Source organism: Salvelinus namaycush, chromosome 15 (assembly GCF_016432855.1).
Source record: "Salvelinus namaycush isolate Seneca chromosome 15, SaNama_1.0, whole genome shotgun sequence".
Lineage (NCBI taxonomy): Eukaryota > Metazoa > Chordata > Actinopteri > Salmoniformes > Salmonidae > Salvelinus > Salvelinus namaycush.
Window position 1 is genome coordinate 19,551,755 of NC_052321.1, and position 25,108 is coordinate 19,576,862.

Sequence of the window (25,108 nt, forward strand, 5' to 3'; positions counted from 1 at the left end):
ATTGTTCTTCAAACAATGTGTATGCAGGTTGCTTAGGATTCAAACCTTCACAACCAGCTTAATTCATACTCTTAGAGGAGGTGCTCCCACAATCGTCACGCCTACTTCTGCTCCCTCTCCGGTCTACTAATCACCAGTCCTGGCAACCCTCATTGCGCAAACCTGCTCCCCATCGTTAAGCACACCTGGACTTCATCACCACCCTGATTACTCTCCCTTCATATAGCTCTCACCACCCTCAGTCATCAGGCAGTACTGGTTCTGTTTTTCATGTCCAGACGCTTCTCTTGTTTTGTAACTCGCCATGCTTGTTATTATTAAACTCATCATCTGCACCTGCTTCCTGCGTCTTCGTTACAGAATACTGCCTCAGAAATTCTGGAAGCAGCAGATGATTACACCATCTTCCAGACGGTCGAAGAACAGTGTCATCGACTGCAGCAACACCACGACCAGCTGGCTCTACTGGGTACGACCATGAAGGAGGCCCTCCGCGTTCTCCACCGCCTTGACACCACAAGCGAGGTTCTCCATACCTCTGACGGAGGGCCTCCTACAACGGGTCGTCACAGTGAGCCAGTCCCTCAGCCTACCCAGCCATCCACCTAGGTCAGCGATGCCCAACTGTCCCTTCCGGAGAAGTATGATGGCACTCCATCGAAATGCTGTGGCTTCCTACTCCAGTGCTCCCTCTGTTTCGCCTATCAGATGGGAGCCCCCACCACCAAGAGGGCCAAGTTTGCCACGGTCATTTCCTTGCTGACCAGACTGGCATTGGAGTGGGCTATGGCCATCTGGGAGAGAGGAGATGAGGAGCTCTCCTATGAGAGGTTCAGGGCGGTCTTCGACCATCCCTCAGAGAGGGGAGGTGAGCAACTTTTCCAACTCCAGCAGGGTGCCCAGATCGCTGTGGAGTACGCCTTCACCTTTCGGACTTTGGCAGCCTCCAGAGGATGGAATGAGCCGGTGCTCCGCATTCTATTCCGCAGTGGACTGCACGACGAGGTCCAAACGGAGTTGGCATGTCGAGATTACAACACATCCTTGGATGCTCTCATCGCAATGGCCATCCGTCTGGATAACCTTCTTCGGGAGCGTCGGTGTCCACCTCGCCACTCACCTCCCTGCTTTGGCTGTCCTGATGCAGAGCCTGAACCCATGGAGGTAGGGGCCACACACCTCTCCACGGCAGAGCGGCGTTGCCGGAGACAGCTGGGGCTCTGTCCCTATTGCGGCCAGGAGAGGCACCAGCTTCAGTGGTGTCCGGTGCATCCTAACCCGGGTTCCACTAGAGCAGAGCAGGGTAGGCGTGAGTCTTCCATTATCGTTAACACCAAACCCTTTCTGGTTCCCATTTCACTGGCGGGCTGTCCCTCAGGTGTTGTCTCTACAGCTCTAGTAGACTCCGGTGACGCGGGGAACTTTATCAACCAGGCCCTTGCCTCCTCCCTGAAGTTAACCTCATACCCTCTCTCCTCTTATTTTCCTGACCAAGCCCTGGATATGCGACCATTGGGATCCGGCACAATTACTCAGGTCACAGCACCACGCACCCTCACCATGGGACCCAAGCACCAGGAAAGCCTTCCCTTCTTCATCACCGTACCCGCACACAAAGTCACCCTTGGCCTCCTGTGGCTCGAACTCCATAACCTCACGGTCTCCTGGTCAAAGATGAGAATCTCCGCCTGGGGACCAGGATCCCGGAAGACCTTCTTTCCCACACCCTGTGGTTCCACGTCAGTGGAGGGTCCTGTGAGTGTCCTCCAGCCCATCAAGCGGTCCTCCTGTATCGTTGGCCCCGTGTTTTGGGACGTAAATGTGGACATCGGCCAGGCTCTGGAGAGGGAACCCGCTCCTGCCATCTGCCCTCCAGAGTGCATGTACGTCCCCATGGGGATGAGAGATCGGCTGTTGACTTGGGCATACACAGCCCTCGCCACTGAACACCCAGGTATCACCCGCACCATCCAATCCCTCTCAGATAAATACTGGTGGCCCACCTTGGCGCAGGACGTCACCAACTATGTCTACTTATGTTCTGTATGTACTCAATCCAAATCCCCCCGGCACGCTCCAGCAGGTACACTACCTCCCCTTCTTGTGCCTCAGCGGCCTTGGTCACATCTGTACATAGACTTTGTAATGGATCTCCCGCTTTCTGATGGTTTTACCACTATCTGGTTGTTGTTGAAAGATTCTCGAAATCCTGCTGTTTTTATCCCTCTCTCTGGTCTACCTGCCGCTCTCCAGAACGCTGAGACACTATTCCAGCAGGTTTTCCAGCACTATGGCCTTCTGGAGGACATAAACATAAACTAAAGCAAAAAAAGAAACATCCCTTTCTCAGGACCCTGTCTTTCAAAGATAATTTGTAAAAATCCAAATAACTTCACAGATCTTCATTGTAAAGGGTTTAAACACTGTTTCCCCTGCTTGTTCAATGAACCATAAACAATTAATGAACATGCACCTGTGGAACGGTTGTTAAGACACTAACAGCTTACAGATGGTAGGCAATTAAGGTCACAGTTATGAAAACCTAGGACACTAAAGAGGCCTTTCTACTGATTTTGAAAAACACCAAAAGAAAGATGCCCAGGGTTCCTGCTCATCTGCGTGAACGTGCCTTAGGCATGCTGCAAGGAGGCGTGAGGACTGCAGATGTGGGCAGGGCAATAAATTGCAATGTTCGTACTGTGAGACGCGTAATACAGCGCTACAGGGAGACAGGATGGACAGCTGATCGTCCTCGCAGTGGCAGACCACGTGTAACAACACCTGCAAAGGATCGGTACATCCGAACATCACACCTGCGGGGGGACAGGTACAGGATGGCAACAACAACTGCCTTAGTTACAACAGGAACGCACAATCCCTCCATCAGTGCTCAGACTGTCCTCAATAGGCTGAGGGAGGCTGGCTTGAGGGCTTGTAGGCCTGTCGTAAGGCAGGTCCTCACCAGACATCACTGGGCAAAAACACACCATCGCTGGACCAGACAGGACTGGCAAAAAGTGCTCTTCACTGACGAGTCGCGGATTTGTCTCACCAGGGGGGATGGTCGGATTCGCGTTTATCGTCGAAGGAATGAGCGTTACACTGAGGTGTGTCACAGCATCATCGGACTGAGCTTTTTGGCATTGCAGGCAAACTCAATGCTGTGCATTACAGGGAAGACATCCTCCTCCCTCATGTGGTACCCTTCCCGCAGGCTCATCCTGACATGACCCTCCAGCATGACAATGCCACTAGCCATACTGCTCGTTCTGTGCGTGATTTCCTGCAAGACAGGAATGTCAGTCTTTTGTCATGGTCAGTGAAGAGCCCGGATCTCAATCCCATTGACCACATCTGGGACCTGTTGGCTCAGAGGGTGAGGGCTAGGGCCATTCCCCCCCCAGAAATGTCCGGGAACTTGCAGGTTCCTTGGTGGAAGAGTGGGATAACATCTCACAGCAAGAACTGGCAAATCTGGTGCAGTCCCTGAGGAGAAAAGACCATAGTAACACTGCAAAAAGACTAGAAATCATGGTGAATAACAATCTAACACAGGATGCAGTCGAAATAGCAATAGCCTTCAATTCCTACTTTAGTGACTCTGTCAGGGTACTGACACAGAACCCCTCCACTGGTTTCTTGGGCTCAGTGCTAGTAAATGATGCTCAACCTGTCTTCATCATAAGGGAGGTTTCTGAGTCAAAGGTGGACAAGGTGATTAGCTCACTAAAGAACTCTAAAGCCAAAGATGTGTTTGGGATGGACTCTACCTTTCTTAAAAACTACAAAGAGTCACTCATTGGCCCCATTACTAAGGTCACCAACACATCTATTGGTCTCGGGGTGTTTCCAAGGGTATGGAAGTCGGCCATAATAACGGCCATCTTTAAATCAGGCGACCCTGCTGACGTGAGTAACTACAGGCCCATTAGTATACTACCTGTGGTGTCAAAGGTTGTTGAAAAGTGTGTAGCAGAACAACTGATTGCCCACCTCAACAACAGCCCCTTCACATTACATTCCATGCAGTTTGGCTTCAGAGCGAAACACTCCACAGAAACGGCCAACTGCTTTCTTCTGGAAAATGTGAAGTCCAAGATGGACAAAGGGGGCGTTGTTGGGGCTGTGTTTCTGGACCTAAGGAAGGCTTTTGATACTGTTAACCATGAGATTCTCATCACAAAATTGTCCAAGTTCAACTTTTCCCCCGATGCCTTGAGATGGATGAAATCATACCTTGAAGGCAGAACTCAGTGTGTCAGAGTGAGCAATGAGCTGTCGCCCACTCTTAGCTATGATGTGGGTGTGCCCCAAGGGTCAATACTGGGGCCCCTCCTGTTCAGCCTGTACATTAATGATCTGCCTTCTGTCTGTACTGGGTCTGAAGTTCAAATGTATGCAGATGATACAGTGATATATGTGCATGCAAAGAGCAAACAACAAGCTGCACAAGAACTCACTACTGTAATGGTCCAGGTTACAAAGTGGCTCAGTGACTCGTGTTTGCATCTCAATGTGAAAAAAACTGTTTGCATGTTCTTCACAAAGAGGGCAACAGATGCTACTGAGCCAGATGTCTATGTGTCAGGGGAGAAGCTCCAGGTGGTATCTGATTTTAAGTACCTTGGCATCATACTTGATTCCAACCTCTCTTTTAAAAAGCATGTGAAAAAGGTAATTCAAATAACCAAATTCAACCTAGCTAATTTCCGATTTATACGAAATTGTTTGACTACAGAGGTAGCAAAACTGTACTTCAAATCTATGATACTCCCTCACTTAACATACTGCTTGACTAGTTGGGCCCAAGCTTGCTGTATAACAGTAAGACCTATTCAGTCTGTCTACAAACAGGCTCTCAAAGTGCTTGATAGGAAGCCCAATAGCCATCATCACTGTCACATCCTCAGAAAGCATGAGCTCCTGAGTTGGGAAAATCTTGTGCAATACACCGACGCATGTCTTGTATTCAAGATCCTAAATGGCTTGGCTCCCCCTCCACTCAGTATTTTTGTTAAACAGAAAACCCAAACATATGGCAGCAGATCTACAAGGTCTGCCATGAGAGGTGACTGTATAGTTCCCCTAAGGAAAAGCACCTTTAGTAAATCCGCTTTCTCTGTGAGAGCTTCCCATGTCTGGAATACACTGCCATCAGACACACATAACTGCACCACATATCACACTTTCACAAAATGCTTGAAGACATGGCTAAAGGTCAATCAGATTTGTGAACATGGTCCCTAGCTGTGTGTTGCCGCTTTCCATGTCTGTTGTCTGTAACTTGTGAGGTGTGGAAACACTTTGTTGCTTTTATGAATTTTGTCTTGCTGCTTTTTGTTCTATGTTGCTCTGTCTGTATGCTACGTCTTGTTCCATGCTGCTATTGTCTATATTGTAATTGTTTTTAATAACCTGCCCAGGGACTGCGGTTGAAAATTAGCCGGCTGGCTAAAACCGGCACTTTTACTGAAACGTTGATTAATGTGCACTGTCCCTGTAAAAATAAAATAAACTCAAACTCAAACTCAAGATGCACTGCAGTACTTAACGCAGCTGTTGGCCACACCAGATACTGACTGTTACTTTTGATTTTGACCCCCCCCCCCCCCCTTTGTTCATGGACACATTATTCCATTTCTGTTAGTCACATGTCTGTGGAACTTGTTCAGTTTATGTCTCAGATGTTTGAATCTTGTTATGTTCATACAAATATTTACACATGTTAAGTTTGCTGAAAATAAACTCAGTTGACAGTGAGAGGACGTTTCTTTTTTTGCTGAGTTTAGTTTCCGACCGTGGTCCCCAATTCAAGTCACGGGTCTGGAAAGCCTTTATGGAGAAGCTGGGGGCCATGGTCAGCCTCACATCCGGGTACTGGCCTCAGTGTAACGGGCAGGTGGAGAGGACCAACCAGGAGAGGTGGAGGTTCATAAGGAGTCACTGCCAGGACCGGCAGGGGGAGTGGGCCCGGTTCCTTCCCTGGGCGGAATATGCTTAACTTACCGTCACTCCTACACCGGGCTTACTCCCTTCCAGTGTGTCCTGGAATATCAGCAGTGTGGAACATCGCTCATGGGAGGCTCCAGTGCGCCATCCTTCATCAGAAGGATCAGGCGGACCGCCACCGCAGTGAGGCTCCCGTGTTACATCCTGGTGATCGCGTCTGGCTCTCCACCAGGAATCTTCCGCTCCGCCTGCCCTGCCGGAAGTTGAGCCTCCGGTTTGTGGGGCCTTCAAGGTCCTCCGGAGGGTCAATGAGGTAACCTATCAGATAGAACTCCCCGCCAACTACCGGATCTCACCCTCCTTTCATGTTTCCCTCCTCAGGCCGATGGTTCCTGGTCCACTGGCTGATGCCACCCCCCCCACCCCGGACATTGAGGGGACCCCTGCCTATGCTGTTTGGCTTCCGTCTGGCCACTCTACCATAAAGGCCTGATTGGTGGAGTGCTGCAGAGATGGTTGACCTTCTGGAAGGTTCTCCCATCTACACAGAGGAACTCTGAAGCTCCCCCCGATTTCTCAGTTTGGCTGGGCGGCCAGCTCTAGTTAGAGTTTTGGTGGTTCCAAACCTCTTCTATTTAAGAATGATGGAGGCCACTGTGTTCTTGGGGACCTTCAATGCTCCAGACATTCAATGCTACCCAGACCTGTGCCTCGATACAATCCTGTCTCGGAGCTCTACGGACAATTCCTTTGACCTCATGACATGGTTTTTGATCTGACATGAACTGTCAACTATGGGACCTTATATAGACAGGTGTGTGCTTTTCCAAATCATGTCCAATCAATTGAATTTACCACCGGTGGACTCCAATCAAGTTGTAGAAACATCTCAAGGATGGTCAATGGAAACAGGATGCACCTGAGCTCAATTTCAAGTCTAATAGCAAAGGGTCTGCATACTTATGTAAATAAGGTATATCTGTTTTTTTTATTTGTAATAAATTTGCAAACATTTCTTAACCTGTTTTCGCTTTGTCATTATGGGATATTGTTGTAGATTGATGAGTAAAAATGTGTATTTAATACATTTGACAATAAGGATGTAACATAACTACATTTGACAATAAGGATGTAACATAACTACATTTGACAATAAGGATGTAACATAACTACATTTGACAATAAGGATGTAACATAACTACATGTGGAAAAGGGGAAGGGGTCTGAATACTTTCTGAATGCACTGTATTTCCTATTTAACAAAACTGTATGAATTTTTTCTAAATATAGTATAATCAATTTATAAAATGACTAACTATAAGATTTCACCTTCCTTATAACTGTAAAATATGTATTTGTATATTTAGTGTTAGAGAACATGTCTGTAAATCGATATCTGAATGTGCTACAGCGAAACTACTCTCTCCTGCTGCATTGTGATGTAAGGATTCCAGGCATATGCGTTGTTAGTGGCTGTGATGTAGGGTTCAGCCAGGAGTGGATGGACTGTCGGAAGAGGGAATGAAATGGTAGGAGTGACATCCCAGCTTCAAGTGGTGTCAGATTTCCCATCCTGCTTCACACAGGCAGAAGATACAGTAAGTAACAGGTAATATGATAAGTAATTGTTTTGCCTTTATGGAAAAAGTTGAAAGGATTAATTCCCTTGATGATTTGAGAGTGCCCCCTCCCTCTCACCCACTGCCACGACCCACCTCTTCATCCCACAATAGAGTTACCTTGCACCAGGTAAACCTTTGATACTTTCCACCAATCAGGTGTGAGGAACAGCAGAACAACAACAACTGTTATTCACCTCTGGGTGTGGTGGTCTCTTACGTTAGTGGAGGGCTGGAGGCCTTCTGGAACAAGTTTTAACTGGAAGAAAGGACTGTGCATGGAAACTATTTATTGTGTTAGTAATTTTTTTTTAATCGGTTTGAGTATTGTAGTTCTTTCACCAAAACATTATTAGGCTAATCCATTGTTGTCACTAAGAATCATCTGACATTAACCATAATATCTGAGCTCTAATTGATGGACACAGTAAACTATATAAAATGGGTCTATTTGCTTTTGTGCTACTAAGGGATTAACATAGGATAGTTTGATAATTAGCCAAACCAGATGTGTTTTTATTGTATTTGACATATAATAGGCCATGTGAAGGACAAAGTCACAATTTCTTTATCATTGTAAAAGTGCAGTCTGGACTGTCAGGAGGCAGATATCTATCGAACTAGTGTGATTAGTGGATGCATCAGACCGATCATAAAAGAGCGAAGAGTTGTGTATTCCAGCGAAAAAAAATCTGTAAATCCTAAAGCTACAAGAATTTTTTTACCCCACCCACAGGCATACTCCAAAGACCCATTACTCAAGACAACGACGTTCTACCTGTAGAGCGGGCTAAATCTCTGCGTAAAACGAATTAGCCCAAGATAAATCTACAGAAAAAGAAAAGTGATTTATGAACAAAAGCACAAACAACGGATTAACATTTGTTAAGTAAGTGGAATGTAGGCTATCTATTTTTAAATGTAATCTGTTACTTAATTTTGTTGTGTGAATGAGTTGAGCATGGGGTGTAGGCATTTGTATTGTTTTATTGCGTTGATGTTGAATTGTAGCCTACGTTTTGACATGCGTCACCTATTCCATTTACGTTGTTTGACAAAATTCGGAGATTTACCGTACATTGTACCAACGTATCATACAAGTTTATACTCAGCCACCTGAAAATGCGCAATAGAAGAGGTTATGAGTAAAAAAAGCTAGTTTGATGAAGAACCATGGTGCCTGTACGTTGAACTGTATCCATTCCTTTTTTGGGGATAATGTTTGAACAGTTCACATTGGCTTTATATGTTACATTTCTAAGCAGGCATGAGCAATGAGGGGAACAAAGAAAAAATAGAGAAAGATGATGGGCACTGATGTCCTTCCCTGTACAGCCAAACAGTAAACATCTGATTTATTAGGAAAATCATACTTATCCAATATCACAGACATCCCAACTGTTATAGCTAGGTCAGTGTGTGGTAAAGCAAGTTAAACGAAGACCTACTATAGCAGCATATGCCTTCATTTGCATTCCCACCTTGCCCAATTGTAATTTCCCCCCAAAAATTCGAATTGATCAATTGCCACAAAGTATTCAGACACCTTTACTTTTTCCACATTTTGTTACGTTACAGCCTTATTCTAAAATGTATTACATTAAATACCCCATAATGACAAAACAGGTTTTTAGAAATGTTTGCAAATGTATTACAAATAAATACCTTATTTACATACAGTACCAGTCAAAGGTTTGGACACACCTACTCATTCCAGGGGTTTTCTTACATTGTAGAATAATAGTGAAGACATCACAGCTATGAAATGACACATATGGAATCATGTAGTAACCCAAAAAGTTTTAAACAAATATAAAATATATTTTGATTCATTTTGATGTATTCACTATTATTCTACAATGTAGAAAATAGTACAAATAAAGAAAATCCCTGGAATGAGTAGGTGTGTCCAAACTTTTGACTGGTCCTGTAAGTATTCAGACCCTTTGCTATGAGACTCGAATTTGAGCTCATGTGCATCCTGTTTCCCATTGGTCATCCTAGAGATGTTTCTACAACTTGATTGAAGTCCACCAAGAACCCGATGGTCACTCTGACAGAGCTCCAGAGTTCTTCTGTGGAGATGGGAGAACCTTCCAGAAGGTCAACCATCTCTGCAGCACTCCACCAATCAGACCTTTATGGTAGAGTGGCTAGACGGAAGCCACTCCTCAGTAAAAGGCACATGACAGCCCGCTTGGAATTTGCCAAAAGGCACCTAAAGACTCTCAGAACATGAGAAACAAGATTCTCTGGTCTGATGACACCAAGATTGAACGCTTTGGCCTGAATGCCAAGCGTCATGTCTGGAAGAAACCTGGCACCATCCCTACAGTGAAGCATGGTGGTGGCAGTTTTTCAGCGGCAGGGACTGGGAGACTATTCAGGATCAAGGGAAAGATGAATGGAACAAAGTACAGAGAGATCCTTGATGAAAACCTGCTCCAGAGTGCTCAGGACCTCAGACTGGGGCGAAGGTTCACCTTCCAACAGGACAACGTCCCTAAGCACACAGCCAAGACAAAGCAGGAGTGGCTTCAGGACAAATCTCAATGTCCTTGAGTGGCCCAGCCAGAGCCCGGTCTTGAACCCGATCGAACATCTCTGGAAAGACCTGGAAATAGCTGTGCAGCGACGCCCCCCCCATCTAATCTGACAGAACTTGAGAAGATCTGCAGAGAAGAATGGGAGAAACTCCCCAAATACAGGTGTGCCAAGCTTGTAGCATCATACCCAAGAAGACTCGATGCTGTAATCGCTGCCAAAGGTGCTTCAACAAAGTACAGAGTAAAGGGTCTAAATACTTATCTAAATGTGATATTTTATTTTTTTATTTTTTATAAATGTGCAAACATTTATAAAAACCTGTTTTTGCTTTGTCATTATGGGGTATTGTGTGTAGATTGAGGGGGGGGTCATTACATTTTAGAATAAGGCTGCAACAAAATGTGGAAAAATTCAAAAGGTCTGAATACTTTCCGAATGCGCTGTACCTGTGTGTAAACCTTTTGGTTGTGTAAACCTCCTCAGGTAAATATTACAAGGATAAAAAGTGATCTTTGTTGATAAAGTTCACTTTATATGCATGTCAACATGTGGGATATGTGGAAGTAAACTAATGACAAATCTATTGAAAAGGGAAACAAAATGCCAGTGCATTCAAGTCAATTTCTCAAAAAATAGATATTATACTTCTGGTTCCTATAAAAGGCACATCAAAGTAATAGCCCTACACCCAACAATCTTCAAGTGTTTGTGAAGATTGTGAAATTAATTAATACCATGATCCAGGTTATATTCATGCCTCTCTCCCCCATCTTCTCTTTTATCTACTCAGGTTGCTCCAGTAATCCATAGTAATCAAACTAAAGAAAGCTCATTCTAAAAAGGGGGCTGTCAACATCCAGCCCCAATCATGGATTGGAAGACCTTCCAAGCCCTCCTAAGTGGGGTGAATAAGTACTCCACTGCGTTCGGCCGTATCTGGCTCTCTGTGGTGTTTGTGTTCAGGGTAATGGTGTACGTGGTGGCGGCAGAACGCGTGTGGGGCGATGAGCAGAAGGACTTTGACTGCAACACCAAGCAGCCCGGCTGTGCTAACGTCTGCTACGACCACTACTTCCCCATCTCCCACATCCGCCTGTGGGCCCTGCAGCTCATCTTCGTCACCTGCCCCTCCTTGATGGTGGTGATGCATGTGGCGTATCGCGATGAACGTGAGCGGAAGTACCACGCCAAGCATGGCAACAAGGCCAAGCTGTACGAGAACACAGGCAAAAAGCACGGCGGCCTCTGGTGGACCTACCTGCTCAGCCTCTTCGTCAAGACAGGCATCGAGATCTCCTTCCTCTACATCCTCCACAAAATCTATGACAGCTTCTACCTGCCCAGGCTGGTCAAGTGTGAGGTCAGCCCCTGCCCCAATCAGGTGGACTGCTACATCGGCCACCCCACAGAGAAGAAGGTCTTCACCTACTTCATGGTGGGCGCCTCGGCCCTCTGCATCGTGCTCAACGTCTGTGAGATCATCTACCTCGTCTCCAAGGGCGTCACTCGCATGGCACAAAAGATGAAGAGAAGAGAGCGCACCTTGGCCTTGCATGAACGGTACAACAAGGATAATTCCTGCAGCGCCTGCAGCACTCTACCTATGTCTCGGCTGGAGAAACAATCCTTAAAGCCCCAGTTTCCAGGCCACCTACAAGCCACCTTACCGGCTCACATGCATGCGTCTGCCCCTAACCTGTCCTAGAGTGGATGTCCACTCTATCCCAAGACTGAACCAAACATGGAGGCCTATGGAGCCAGGCCTCACCTCATTGGTCAAGCCTGTTCAAGCTGGTCCTCCTGTAAGACTTTGTATGAGAGACAGACTTTTCTCAAAGTCTCTACTGCCCTAGCTATTACTGCCCTATACTGCCATGGAGCAAGGCTTTGTATTGATGTCCATGACCCTGGGGCTAGACAACCCTGTCGTGAGCCACATTCCATTTTATACAACTAAACTCTTACTGCCAGACTGAATAACCAGCCCTTCCAACCCATTTCCCTTCACTATCAACGTTTCCCTTTCAATGCAACATAGCGAAACGAAATTAACTATGCAAGAACTATTGCATTGACACGCACGACTCAGACCGTACTCTACACAGACCGGTGTATATAACCAATCAGAGCTGCAGTAGGCCTATTTAAGAAATTAGTCCCGCTGGGGTGTGGTTTATGGCCACTATACATCGTGCATAAGAAGGGCTGCTCTCTGCACGACGCAATGCGGAGTGCCTAGACACAGTCCTTAGCCGTGATATATTTGCCATATACCACAACCCCCCAAAGTGCCTTATTGCTATTATAAACTGGTTACCAATGTAATTAGAACGGTCTGATATACCACATCTTTCAGCCAGTCAGCATTCAGGGCTCGAACCACCCAGTTTCTAAATGCAAATTGATCATTGACATATAGGGATCTGTGCCATTCGCTTTGAACTTGACTGTGTTTACAGCATGAGCGGTCGTGAGTAGATGCGCTTTTTTATTTATCAAAGCGAGAGCTGTATGTAGCCACATGTGCACATTTTGTTCATATCCTTTGCTAGTTAGTGAGTTATTAGCCCAGTTATAAATAATGTATAGTCAGCAATGGGGGAGTGATTGCTTCATACAAGAGCACAAAACGTGTAAATGTCTTTGAAAATGTGAGTCGAGTATGAGCTTTTTTTTGTTGTCTTAAATGGGCAGTGTTGTATTTTGAGACAGGTTTGACTAAACTAAGTAGCCAATAGGCAGCAGAGGGTAACATCATTTGTCTGATTCTCTGAAATAGTGTTATGGGAATAATACTGCATGTTATTTTGTAAAGTGGTTTCTTACATCAAACAATACAATAACCTTTTCAGTCACCTCCTTGTCTGAAGGACAAGGTAATGTCAAGCCCTGCATGTTTTTTTTTTAAGTCTCATGGAATGTAGGGCTACATTGAACATCACACATTGGCTGCTACTGTAGGGTGAATGACAGAACAGCTATTTCAATGTTAAAATGTTATGAGACGCATTTTCTCCATTGTTTATTTATGGTTGGCCACTCTGGTAGGCCTACATTATGATCAAATAGCCACAGTAGCCCTTTTGACCACCGTCTGAACCTGTAACTTAAAGTGGGTACAGCCTCAGCGTTCACATTAAACGCGCGCTGGAAGTTGCACAGAATTTTCACAACGGTCAAGTTTGCGCTCAGCAGACCTGAAATTTGCTCTGTGACAAAAATATTTGAGGGAATATAGGGTGAAATGCTCATAGGGAACTATTTTGTCAGAGTGACAAGCATGTATTCAAGACACACGGAGGCGTGTATTCACCTACATCACCAATACTTTGGAGGTGTGCTAAGGCGCTATAGAAACAGGGACTACTAGAAAGAAAATGCATTTCAGAGGTTTGCTTATTAATTACTGAAATGTGTTGTTACTTGCCTCAAAGATATTTGTATACTCTCTGTTTTATGACTTCAATATGAGACAACAGAATGATAACAAATGTCTTTGCTTTGACAGTGTTGGTGCAAGATTAGTCTAAACTGGACAGTGGCTTACCACTACTTGGCAATGGTGCACCAACATAATTAATCATTTATTTGGTTTTATTTAAAGCATGCATTCTAATAGAAGCTCCTCTATCATTTAATCACTTTTTAAATTGTTTTACTCTATTACAAGACTACATCAAATCAAATTTCAAATCAAATTTATTTATATAGCCCTTCTTACATCGGCTGATATCTCAAAGTGCTGTACAGAAACCCAGCCTAAAACCTCAAACAGCAAGCAATGCAGGTGTAGATGCACGGTGGCTAGGAAAAACTCCCTAGAAAGGCCAAAAACCTAGGAAGAAACCTAGAGAGGAACCAGGCTATGAGGGGTGGCCAGTCCTCTTCTGGCTGTGCCGGGTGGAGATTATAACAGCACATGGCCAAGATGTTCAAATGTTCATAAATTACCAGCATGGTCAAATAATAATAATCACAGTAGTTGTCGAGGGTGCAGCAAGTCAGCACCTCAGGAGTAAATGTCAGTTGGCTTTTCATAGCCGATCATTAAGAGTATCTCTACCGCTCCTGCTGTCTCTAGAGAGTTGAAAACAGCAGGTCTGGGACAGGTAGCACGTCCGGTGAACAGGTCAGGGTTCCATAGCCGCAGGCAGAACAGTTGAAACTGGAGCAGCAGCACGGCCAGGTGGACTGGGGACAGCAAGGAGTCATCATCCCAGGTAGTCCTGAGGCATGGTCCTAGGGCTCAGGTCCTCTGAGCCTACATCTGGCTCGGGTCCTACATCTGGCTCAGGTCCTACATCTGCATGGTTCCTCTCATATTTATGTTGTAATGCCACAACAGATTGTCTGTGTTTGTACATGCTTGTACACAAACGTTCCTCATCCAAGGCCTATGTTGATTCAAATGAGAGACAAGGAATGCTGCTGTTTAATTGATCAAGTCCACTAAATGCTGGCATCTTGGAAAGTTGGAGCACAACATCTGACTACAGAGAAAAGTGGATAAAACAGTGTTTCTCAGTGAACAATGGTGTGGACACCTGATAGCCTCACATTGTCATGAACAGAACCTTCACAATCAGCTTCAAACTTCTGTTTTGTACATTATTTTGTATAAATAAAATATGAACATTTATTTTACTTTGGCATCATTCATATTACAGTAGTGGACTTAATTCTTGTTCCTGTTTCACTTTATCTGGAAAGTTACTCTTCAGGTAACTCGGTATTCAGAAATATTAGATATTTGGCCCCATTTCTGTCTGACTTAGCCTGAGTGACTAGATCAGAACATATCTAATCAGGACCTTAAAACAGCCCCACGTGACATACAGGACCAAGCCAGCAGCACAGGGCAATGACGTCCTGTTATACAGGATGTTTAATTAATTAATGTACACACATGCACAGAGTGAACAGATGTTCCCAACACAGTCTTGGTTTTTGGCATACCATTGCTTTAGGGTTCATTTTAATTTAGAAGTCAGAATTTCTCTGATGTTTATGTCCAAGTCATTGTTGGCTCATACGTATCAACCAGGAAAGGACAACATTTTATTTGAATGTTTCTCTGGGACTCTGAAGTGTAAGCAAGCTAAAGGAATCTCAGTATAGCAGGCCCAGCTTCTCCGTCAGGTTCTCTGTCGCTTACTACTAGGTGTGGAAGACAAACACTGCCTGTTTGTTCTGTATCTCTTGCTTTACATTAAGTGCAAAATCCCAACCTCTCAGAACATGACTCAACCATTACCTCCCACCACTGAGATGTCGGTTAGGGTTCCATTCAATCAGTATCGCGTGATCTAAATTTTCGACTGAGCTGACATATGCAGCGTTTACGGTGAATGTAGTCTCCGCTAACGCGGGAACATTGCCTTTACATTTCTATCACGCTGTAACACTGAACTTCAGCGATACAGATGAAGTCTTTAGAAGAATCCGATTGGATTCTTGTACAGTACGTCCTATGGTTTACAAGTATCTCAATGGTACCACCTTTGATTGGTTTTGAAGTGCCATGAATGAATAATTATATATATTTTTTAACCTTTATTTAACTAGGCAAGTCAGTTAAGACCAAATTCTTATTTACAATGACAGCCTAGTTTAACTGCCTTGTTCAGGGGCAGAACGACAGATTTTTACCTTGTCAGCTCGGGGATTCCCCAACGCTCTAACCACTAGGCTACCTGCCGCCCCAATGTGGATTCCTCAACTAGTCTAGTGTTATAAACTCACCAGAACTCTAGGTGATTCATCTCTATGTCGTGGTTGGGTAGGCAGTGTCATGCTGGTAGATATTTCAGCTACACTTCCGTAGCTGTGTCACAGACACTGGCTGTGTAAATGTACAGGGTTATGCCATTTGTTCGATTAAATATGCATAACACATTCATTAAAGAGTAAGTATTTTATTTATTTAAATACAGCCAATAATTTAGGTTCCTTAGATTTGTGATAAACTTTTCTAACAGCGTCATTTCAGTAGTGCAACCTTTTACAATAAATATTTACATTCACAATGAGACACACCAAAACCAAGAATTAAACAGACGAAAACATTAAAATTCTATTCCAACTGCTGGAATGACGGACTTTACTGCCCTAATATGGTAGGTTTGCAAATCCCAAGTGGTTTTCAAGTAAGGATAGTCGTAAGATTTGGAAGATGACAATAACAAACATGACAACACAATGGCTAAATCCTGTGACTCCCTGTCTCATAATAGAAATCAATTTGTTGATTCTCATCAATAGATCTGTTTTCTATTCCACTCTACAAACATCAAGGTCTGTTATAGATACCTACTGCAATATACTGCCATTACCCATCCTTTAGCCACAGTTCCAACAGCTGGCTGAACATGAAGATTGAATAAGGACAAGGCTGTTTGTACACCCAAATGGTCAATACAACAATAAGTGTCAATAATCCCTTCATTTAACTTTCTGTTGATTTAAGTTTGGTATGAGATACATATTCAACAGCATAATTTACTCTGAATAAACCGTTTGTGCATTAGCAATGATCATGTAACACACAGAGGGAGAGGACAACAAGGCACCAGGTGTATGGAGGACATGACAAGAATGAGAAGGCACCACTTGAGCAAGGCTTTCCAACTATTTTGATGTTTTCATTTATAAGAAAGGTACTTTACTTATATCAAATAACGGAACACACACAATTCTTACAACCGTTTTTACCTACAGCTAAATCAAAGTATATTACATCTAAGTGGCACAGGTGTGTGTGTGTGCTTTGCCTTGGTAATGCCTTCTGGCCATGTCTGTAGGTATCATTCGTGACATCCCTCTTATAGGCCTTCGTGGAGCCAGGTTCAGAGTTTGCAGGTTGCCTGGGCCACTTTAGAGCTAGTCTTTCTGTTCAGGGAACTACAGATGAACGCTCCAGCATCCATCAGCTTGGGCAGGTCCACTCCCTGAGACAGAGGGAGAAGGAGGACAACAGAGTCACACACTGAAACAGGGAACTTTACATGTGTACTGACCAGTTTATAAAGAGAACTGGGACTCCTCCAGATCAAACGTGTTGTGTTAAAAGTAAACACTGAAGACAATTCATTTTTCAATACACAGGAAGTAGAACATTTTCTCGTAACAGATTGCCAGACTCTATTGGACTGAGGGAGGAAGTGAAAGAGGGAGACTGAAAGAAAGAGAGGGAAGAGGTGAATTCTCACTGTCTGAATGCCGAGTCCATGCAGCATGTACACCACATCCTCTGTGGCCACATTCCCAGAAGCCCCTTGTGCATATGGACACCCGCCCAGGCCAGCCACGGACGAGTCCACAACACTGATGCCCATCTGCAAAAATAAACAGCATCTTCATCAAATGTATGCCAGAAGTATTGCAGTACTTTTTATACACCAAATCAGAGGAGCCCTCTATATTGCACTCAGTTTCAGGTCTTACTGTGCAGTACCTGCAGGGCGATAAGGATGTTGGCCAGAGCCTGACCATAGGTGTCATGGCAGTGGACTGCCAAGGCGTCAACAGGCACCTCCCTGCTCACTGCCTCCAGCATCTCAATCATGCCGCCCGGTGTGCCCACACCTATGGTGTCGCCCAGAGAGATCTCATAGCAACCCATGGAATACAGACGCTTGGCTACCTGCATTAGAGAAAGCAACAGGTGAAATCTTCAAGCAGGTTTAAACCTCTATGACACTGTTAATAAAATCTATTTGGAGTATAATTACATTTATAAGGGAAAATGAAGAGACAGTTCTCAGTGACAAGTAATAGAATGCTGGGCTTGGTCTCAGTCAGAGGAACTCACCTGAGCCACTTTGTCTGGTGACACCTGGCCCTCATATGGGCATCCCAGCACACATGACACATACCTGAGGGAACAGAGCAAGGCGGTGAGACTGATGCCCTGGAGTCAAACAACCTGACGTCTTAGAGAACTGTAAACAACCCTACAGCATTTTAAAGACTTTCCCATTGAAAATCACGACCGCTCCCATTTTCTTCCTCTGCCTCTCCCTATGTCTGTCTGTCAATCTTACCCTCTGACTCGCACACCGGCCTCTTTGGCTGCTTTGGTGACCTCCTCAAAGCGCTGCAGGCTCTCTTCCACAGAGCAGTTGATGTTCTTCTTGCTAAACAGCTCAGAGGCTGCCCCAAATATGGCCACCTCTGCTGCTCCTGCCTTCACCTGAGACAATAACCAGCAACATACTTGCTCAATACCTACAGTCTAAAAATACCACATTGCTTACAATGGTTTAATAATTAGCTTTGATGGAATTATTAAGTTACTGAGTTACATGAGTTACTCAAACATCTCTGTGTTTCTGTTATGTGTCTATTTGATGTTGAGGTGACACAGTAAGCACAGTAACATGTGCATGGAGCCAATCAGAGGTATGTACAGCTGCCTGGAAGCCCTTGAGGTTGGGGGTCAGTACGGGATAGGACACACCAGGCCGTCTGTTGATCCCCTTCATCACCTCTACCTGGTCGGCCATCTGTCAATCAGGAGGGACAGGACACATCACAAATTATGCAATTGCAACTATTTTCATAATTGAATGAATACAGTATCCATAATAAACATCTGTAAAGCAAACTATGGTAGTCACATGGACACCGATATTCAGTGATGATCTGGAATATACAATGTGAAAGGACATGTTGTTGAGTAAACAAAACACTCTAGTAAGCTCACCTGTGGAACCCATTTTGGAGAGACAAAGCTTGTGGCTTCAATGACAGGAAGACCCGCCTCTGAGAGCATGTCAATCAGGTGAATCTTAACTTCAGTAGGGACAAGAGTCTGACAGGGACAGCAGGAGAGAGACATGAGTTATGACAATAACATCTGCAACAGGTGACTTTTGACACAGTTCCCCAGAACTGTAAAAATACTTCCTGGTTCCTCATGAGTTTGAGCGACACCCACTCAGCCACACCTGCTCAATTCAATGCACCACCAAAAATATGTAATTCACCGGTGGACTCAGGAAAAAAAAGCATAAAATCCTAATAAAGTGGAATACTACTATACCTTTTCATTCTGAAGACCATCTCTGGGTCCAACCTCCACTATCTTTACCCTCTCTGGGAGAGCCTTCCCTGCAGATGCACCAACCTGAACCTGTCAACAACAGAGGTAAGTGTGAGACAGTACACGTAGCTAACTACAAGTAAACACACACATAAACACACACATAAACACACACACACACACACACACACACACACACACACACACACACACACACACACACACACACACACACACACACACACACACACACACACACACACACACACCATTATGGCTATGGCATTGCTCGTTATACCAAAATATAGTATTTCACACACATTTTAAAAGCGGTCCTTAGCATTAATTTTAACCAAAAGTTAGCTAGTACTCTAGTAACCTTAGCTAGCTAAGTTAGGCTAATAACAGGCACTTTAATCAAATAAAAAATGTATTTAAAAAAAGCCACTGCACTGGAGAGATGTTGAAGAAAGAAAACACACGGACTTACTGATTTCGCCACTGCTGCTGAACAACTGAAGAATAAACATTGATGACCCATTCTAGAAACAAAGGTGCTTCGGTTGACAAATCTCATGACAGCCGCCATGTTCGTCCAGCCTTAGCAGTGCCGTAAATTTCTTCTTCTTCTTTGGGATTGGGTTGGCAGATAGCATCCAACGTTAAGGTGCATACACCGCCACCTACTGTACTGAAGTGTGAGGCCAGCCACGGCCTACCTACGTTAAATTATCTTCATTATTCCTGTTCTTAGGATAAAATTGCACCACCAACTAACCCTACCCCTATATACCACTATTTCCTAAAATTTAAAATCACCACCCCATTAAGTCTTCTGCAGTAACATCTCATACACCCAGGTTATTCTCTACAGTTAACACCTACACTCATTAAAAACCCACTACCCCATTCCACTACTTTGATCCTATCTGCTCCTGCACCATGCCAACGGCCTGGGAGGACGGGACACCACCACTCAACAAACCCTGTAACTCTTCTGAAGTCAAATCTCGTATACTCTCAGGATTCCTCCCCCTTGACCCATCCTACTGTACTTTCTTCACTGCCTCAACATACAACAATTTCTTCTGCTGGTCCTCTACTCCACAAAAAAAGTAGTACATTACCGCCACCTACTGACCAGCCCAGATATAGCCTACATTTGCACCAGGTGTAAAGTTGACTTGAAACACCTCAAAATGTTTTGAAAATGATATTGGAAAGCGAAGTTACATCATGAACGTGACTGACTGTAGTGTCTTTAACTTTAATGTTTTATTCTATCTCATAACCTTTATTTTGACTTTGGTTCAAATGGTTTACAACATTATAAACCATTTGTGAGCAAAGAACAGCCGCAATATGGCCCTAGACCCCACCATAGATAATCAAACTTAACTTGAAAGACATTTCCTGATGAATCAATAAAACAAAGTCAACTTGGAATTCTTATAAAAATATACATTTTATGTGTGTAAAATAAGTAGAAAAGATAATAAATAAACATGAATGATACATCAATAATAATCATGGTCAAAATAATGTGTAGTAATTAATTTGTAAATAAAAACAAACAATTAATAGTAAACAATTAACAGAGTAAAACATTCTCTACACAAAAACGTGCAAACACTGTCCACTGTAGTTGACTTAACATGAAAGGCATTGGCAAACATATATAAACACCATTGACTTCCCTTTGACGTCCCTTAAAATCCTCACTAACATCAAAGTTGTGAAGAGTATTTGGCTGTAAATAAGTGTTAATATTCTTGATGCAAAGAAAGATGAAAGCTGACAAACAAAATGGTAACATTATACATTGTACATTGAATATCAAACACTTTTTCTTTTCATATTAAACTGAAAATACAAGCTTGAAAACGTCTCGTTAAGAATAAAAGCAGTCTATTATATTACAAATTCTAATATTTACAGTTATAAACAATTATTATTCAACATAACTTTCTCCAATGAATAGTCATTAAAAATGTGGATGCTTATATATAATCACTGACAATAAACGTTGAGAAATATCACAGACACTTATACACAAAAGTGCGCAGTCAAGCAAACACACACACACACACACACACACACACACACACACACACACACACACACACACACACACACACACACACACACACACACACACGGCACATTTTCACTGAAGCTCCTCATCGCTGTCTTCCACTTCCTGTATGATAAGGTCAGCTCCTGAGTCTTCTGCCAGGTCGTCATCATCGGTTACCAGCCAACTCCTCTGTGTGTCTCCATCCTCCTCCTCCCCGTCCACCCCCAGCAGCAGGGTAGGCTCCTCGCTAGCCCCCTCCAGGCCATCGATAGGCAGATCCTCACAGCCCGTCTCCTGGATGCACTCAGTACACATTCGGTAGCGCCGCAAGCCCTCACACACTACCCGCCCACTCTGCTCTGTCACCTGACGCTTACACTTCCTGCACACCAGCTTCCTGGCCTGATGGATCTGTAGAGCATCAATCAGGGAAACAAATTGAGAAATTATACAGGAAAAACACTAATAGAATGTCTACACTTGTAAATCTGCCCACCATGTTTTAGCCCTAGATGACTCACCGTCTCGAAGTGGCTGCGAAGGTGCTCCAGGCGGGTGAAGCGTTTGTTGCAGGCCTGGCAGGGATACGGCCGCTCGCCCGTGTGACAGCGCAGGTGCCTCTTCAGGTCTGCCTTCCTCTTGACCGTGTGAGTGCAGAACGGGCACTTGAAGCGCATGGAGGGGTTAGGGTCTAAAGTGAGATTAGGGGGACATTAATTAGAACCTGTGTTAACCCTAAGAAGCTAATAATTAATAAGGGTCAATAATAATATCACCGCACTCACCTTTGTTAAAGAGTCCCACAACACCCACAATGGTAGGTAGAGTGGCATACAGTTCATCTGCCTTCTGTGCCGTTTGTGACCGGGCCTCTTGTATGGCCAGGGCCTCATCTGTTGAGGAGCGCATGCAGTAGGGTTTCCTCTTGCCAGCCCCTTTCCGTCTGCGCTCCGCACGAGGCCGGGCAAACTGGGGCTCCTCTGCATCCGGCAACACCTCCACTTCAGGGCTGTGCTGCTGGCTGGGCGGAGGGGAGCTGAGATCCTGCTTTAGGACTGCAGCATCCAGGTCCAACTCCTTCACCAGGTACCTGGAGGACTGGGGCCTGGAGCTGTCGTGGGTCCAGAGGGCAGAGGGAGGGCTGATGGAGGTGGCTGCTTGGTGGTCTATGGCGTTGTCCTCCCTACCCCCCTGAGGATAGCTGTTCTCAGACAAGCTGAGGTAGCGGACATCATCCTCTTTGGCACTGATCTCCAGGGAGGACTTGATGAAGTCCTTGCAGTAGCTGATGACGTTGTTCATCTGCAGGTAGCTGGCAGCGGACATCACCTCGATCACATTGTGGCTGGAGAGGTCCAGCTGTCCAGAGTAGATGAAGTCCAGGATGACGGTGAACGTGTCGGGGCTAAAGACCTCGAAGGAGGTGCTGACCGGCTCTGCGTTGTCATCGGCCCCATGGGAAAGCAGCATACGGAAGTAGCCGCTGCTGCCGAAAAGGACATTGCGGTGGGCCTTGAAAAGCTGGCCCTCCACCAGAACGTTGCAGTCACAGAACAGCTCCTGACGCCTCTGATTATCCAACTGCTTCAGCAGATAGCTCTGGTGATCGGCTGTGATGTCCGTATGGTACCACCGTTGGGCCTGTCTGCAACACACAACAGACATATGTGACAGGTGAATATAATGTCACACAAAAATTATAATAAGAGGAAAATTGTTGAGACTGATCACATGATCTGGATTGTAAAATCATTCAACATGCAAATATGAATTCACACCACCAAGATAAACTGAAATAAAAGTGAATTCAATTAATTATTTATGAAAACAATTATACACCCCAAAATGTGCAATTTTCATCCTCTTGTGTAACCATCACTGACTGCCTTTTGATTTCTAGGTGGAGCCAATCCAACTCAGTGATTTATATAAACACTAGATGACTAGTGGGGCGCTGTGTTGAAGCCACTGTGCCTCTATCTTGGCACTCCCCCACGTTGTAAAAAATATTTGAAAGCTATAATAATTACTTTATTAATGTCCACATTCATTTTTGCAACATTAATTTTAATCCATACTTTTAAACTCTAGTATGTGAGCTAAACATACAAATAAAATAACTGTAAACAATATTATAAAAAATTAATTTAAGTATTATATTTTTTTAGATTACTAATGTTACTGTCCCCACCACAGCAAAAAAAAGATGGACAAAAGTACATGTATTTAAGTCTTTGAAACATTTAATTGAAATACTGCAGTATTCCATTCATTCCTATGGAGGACTAGGCCTACTAGGGAGTGCCAATATGGCCGACTCATGGCTTCAAAGACTCTCAATGGCCAATACATAAATTTACAATCCAGGGTTTATATACGCCATTGATCTAACTCTTCAGAGAGTCAGCCTACTAGTCCCCAACCTGCACCGTGAGTGGTTGCCTCAGCCGTCAATCAAGCGCTTTATTATCTGAGGGGCTACACCCGACTCACTGACACCATCGGGTAACAAAACCCTGCAACCATCCCACAGGAGAATATAAACCCTCACCAGAAAACTCTTCACAAATAGAAAATGACAGTAATGAGAGATTATGAATGTGTGCTGCTCTCATACACAGAGGGTATATTTGCTTTGTGGATTTATTGGAGGTTTTGGTTATTTAAAACCATGTCAACATTTTCTCGTTTAGCCATGTATTTATCCCTAATTACTTATATCTAATTAGCTGATAACGATTAAAAAAAATATCAGCATTTCGTAATAAATAAATGGAATACACGAAGAGCTGCATGCAGCACTGCGCCCACTTAACGCCCGGTTGGAGTGGATACCCTATAAATCAACGAACTCATTCCCCCCAATATATATAAATCAATATACCATTTAATTCAAAAGCATTTACGCATCCATATCTTAAAAGTACTGTGAACAATAATAGGCTACTACAGCGCATCGAAATAAAATCGGGTAGCTTCAGTGCCTGTGCGCGAGCGCAGGAGAGACGCCCACTTACAGCTCCCGCACAATGGAATTACAGTAAAACAGAGATATTATGGTAGACTTCATTCGATCAAGCACAAACAAATACGAATCATAGTTATATCCCAGGTGCCAACGGACCGCATCACCTTCACACCCGATTTTGGATCCATTGATCACCCCTTTCATGCCCAAACTCCAGAGCTCAGTAGGCTGCGAGCAGCGAGGAGAATTTCCGTGCTGCGGAACCTAGTGCATTTTCCTCAGGCGAGCGATGTCCGCAGGACCCGCTTACGCCCTATAGGCTAGACTGCTTACCCGCGCTCCCTGCTTCTGCCAATGCTCTACCCACGACAAAGGTATCGATACTCACAGGTGATTTGGTTCGCCCGTTGCCCGATATGCCCCCATCTCTGTCACCATTGCCATTTTTTTTATTTTTAGTTGGCAATTTTACTCCTTCTTTTACTGGTTCGGGGTACACATTCGCTCCACTTCCTGCTCAGCCCTAAAGACCGAAACCCGTTTATAGACCGAGAAAAAACGGCAGTGCTGACGTGGGTGTTTAACTGAGCGCCCGAGGGCCAAGGAGCCACTTAAAGTACAAGTGCCCCTTTTAGAGACTATACTCGCCTTTTTCGGCCTTGAAATGGGAAAGTATTGAAATAGTAACATTCCTAAAATACCTGATCCTCCTCGTTTTTGTTTAAAACACAATTTGAACAGATTATTTGTTTCAAAAACATAGCCTATCCCATAGCCGCAGGAAGTATGGTGCTGTAGCGCCCCCTGATAAATCGAAATTTAAAACAAATAATCAATAAAAATAACATAAATAAATATTGTTCAACAATTTTTGAACCTGGCCTTTATTACTCCTGTATTAGCAA

At 44.3% G+C, this 25,108-nt stretch overlaps 3 protein-coding genes across 3 annotated transcripts; 1 reads left to right on the plus strand and 2 right to left on the minus strand.

Moving 5' to 3' along the window:
• Positions 1-10,983: 10,983 nt before the first annotated feature.
• LOC120059979 (gap junction beta-3 protein-like) lies at positions 10,984-11,820 on the plus strand. The gene has a single exon (XM_039009058.1). It carries the CDS (start codon positions 10,984-10,986, stop codon positions 11,818-11,820), a length of 837 nt encoding a protein of 278 aa, XP_038864986.1.
• A 4,194-nt stretch (positions 11,821-16,014) lies between these two features.
• LOC120059868 (hydroxymethylglutaryl-CoA lyase, mitochondrial-like) lies at positions 16,015-19,775 on the minus strand. Its single transcript, XM_039008923.1, has 9 exons — positions 19,649-19,775; positions 19,159-19,248; positions 18,820-18,927; positions 18,524-18,619; positions 18,158-18,306; positions 17,926-17,989; positions 17,569-17,757; positions 17,324-17,449; positions 16,015-17,062 (listed from the first exon to the last, which is right to left on the minus strand). The coding sequence occupies exons 1-9, from the start codon at positions 19,745-19,747 to the stop codon at positions 16,961-16,963; spliced, it is 1,023 nt and encodes a 340-aa protein (XP_038864851.1). The 5' UTR covers positions 19,748-19,775; the 3' UTR covers positions 16,015-16,960.
• An 829-nt stretch (positions 19,776-20,604) lies between these two features.
• Positions 20,605-24,739, minus strand: zbtb8a (zinc finger and BTB domain containing 8A). Its single transcript, XM_039009469.1, has 4 exons — positions 24,592-24,739; positions 22,021-22,880; positions 21,757-21,926; positions 20,605-21,646 (listed from the first exon to the last, which is right to left on the minus strand). Exons 1-4 carry the CDS (start codon positions 24,645-24,647, stop codon positions 21,326-21,328), a joined length of 1,407 nt encoding a protein of 468 aa, XP_038865397.1. The 5' UTR covers positions 24,648-24,739; the 3' UTR covers positions 20,605-21,325.
• Positions 24,740-25,108: the final 369 nt, after the last annotated feature.

Bases quoted from the DNA above. Each gene is read 5' to 3' on its own strand.
- LOC120059868 (XM_039008923.1), bottom strand. From the start codon at position 19,747: ATGGCGGCTGTCATGAGATTTGTCAACCGAAGCACCTTTGTTTCTAGA. The intron at 17,990-18,157 runs GTAAGATTGACA...CTGTTCCCTCAG, and splicing joins GCCGGTGTGCGAGTCAGAGG to GTATGTGTCATGTGTGCTGG. The intron at 17,063-17,323 runs GTGAGAATTCAC...CCTCTGTCTCAG, and splicing joins ATGGACTCGGCATTCAGACA to GGAGTGGACCTGCCCAAGCT.
- zbtb8a (XM_039009469.1), bottom strand. From the start codon at position 24,647: ATGGCAATGGTGACAGAGATGGGGGCATATCGGGCAACGGGCGAACCA. The intron at 22,881-24,591 runs GTGAGTATCGAT...TGTGTGTTGCAG, and splicing joins ACGGGCGAACCAAATCACCT to ACAGGCCCAACGGTGGTACC. The intron at 21,647-21,756 runs GTGAGTCATCTA...GATGCTCTACAG, and splicing joins TTCGCAGCCACTTCGAGACG to ATCCATCAGGCCAGGAAGCT.
- LOC120059979 (XM_039009058.1), top strand. From the start codon at position 10,984: ATGGATTGGAAGACCTTCCAAGCCCTCCTAAGTGGGGTGAATAAGTAC.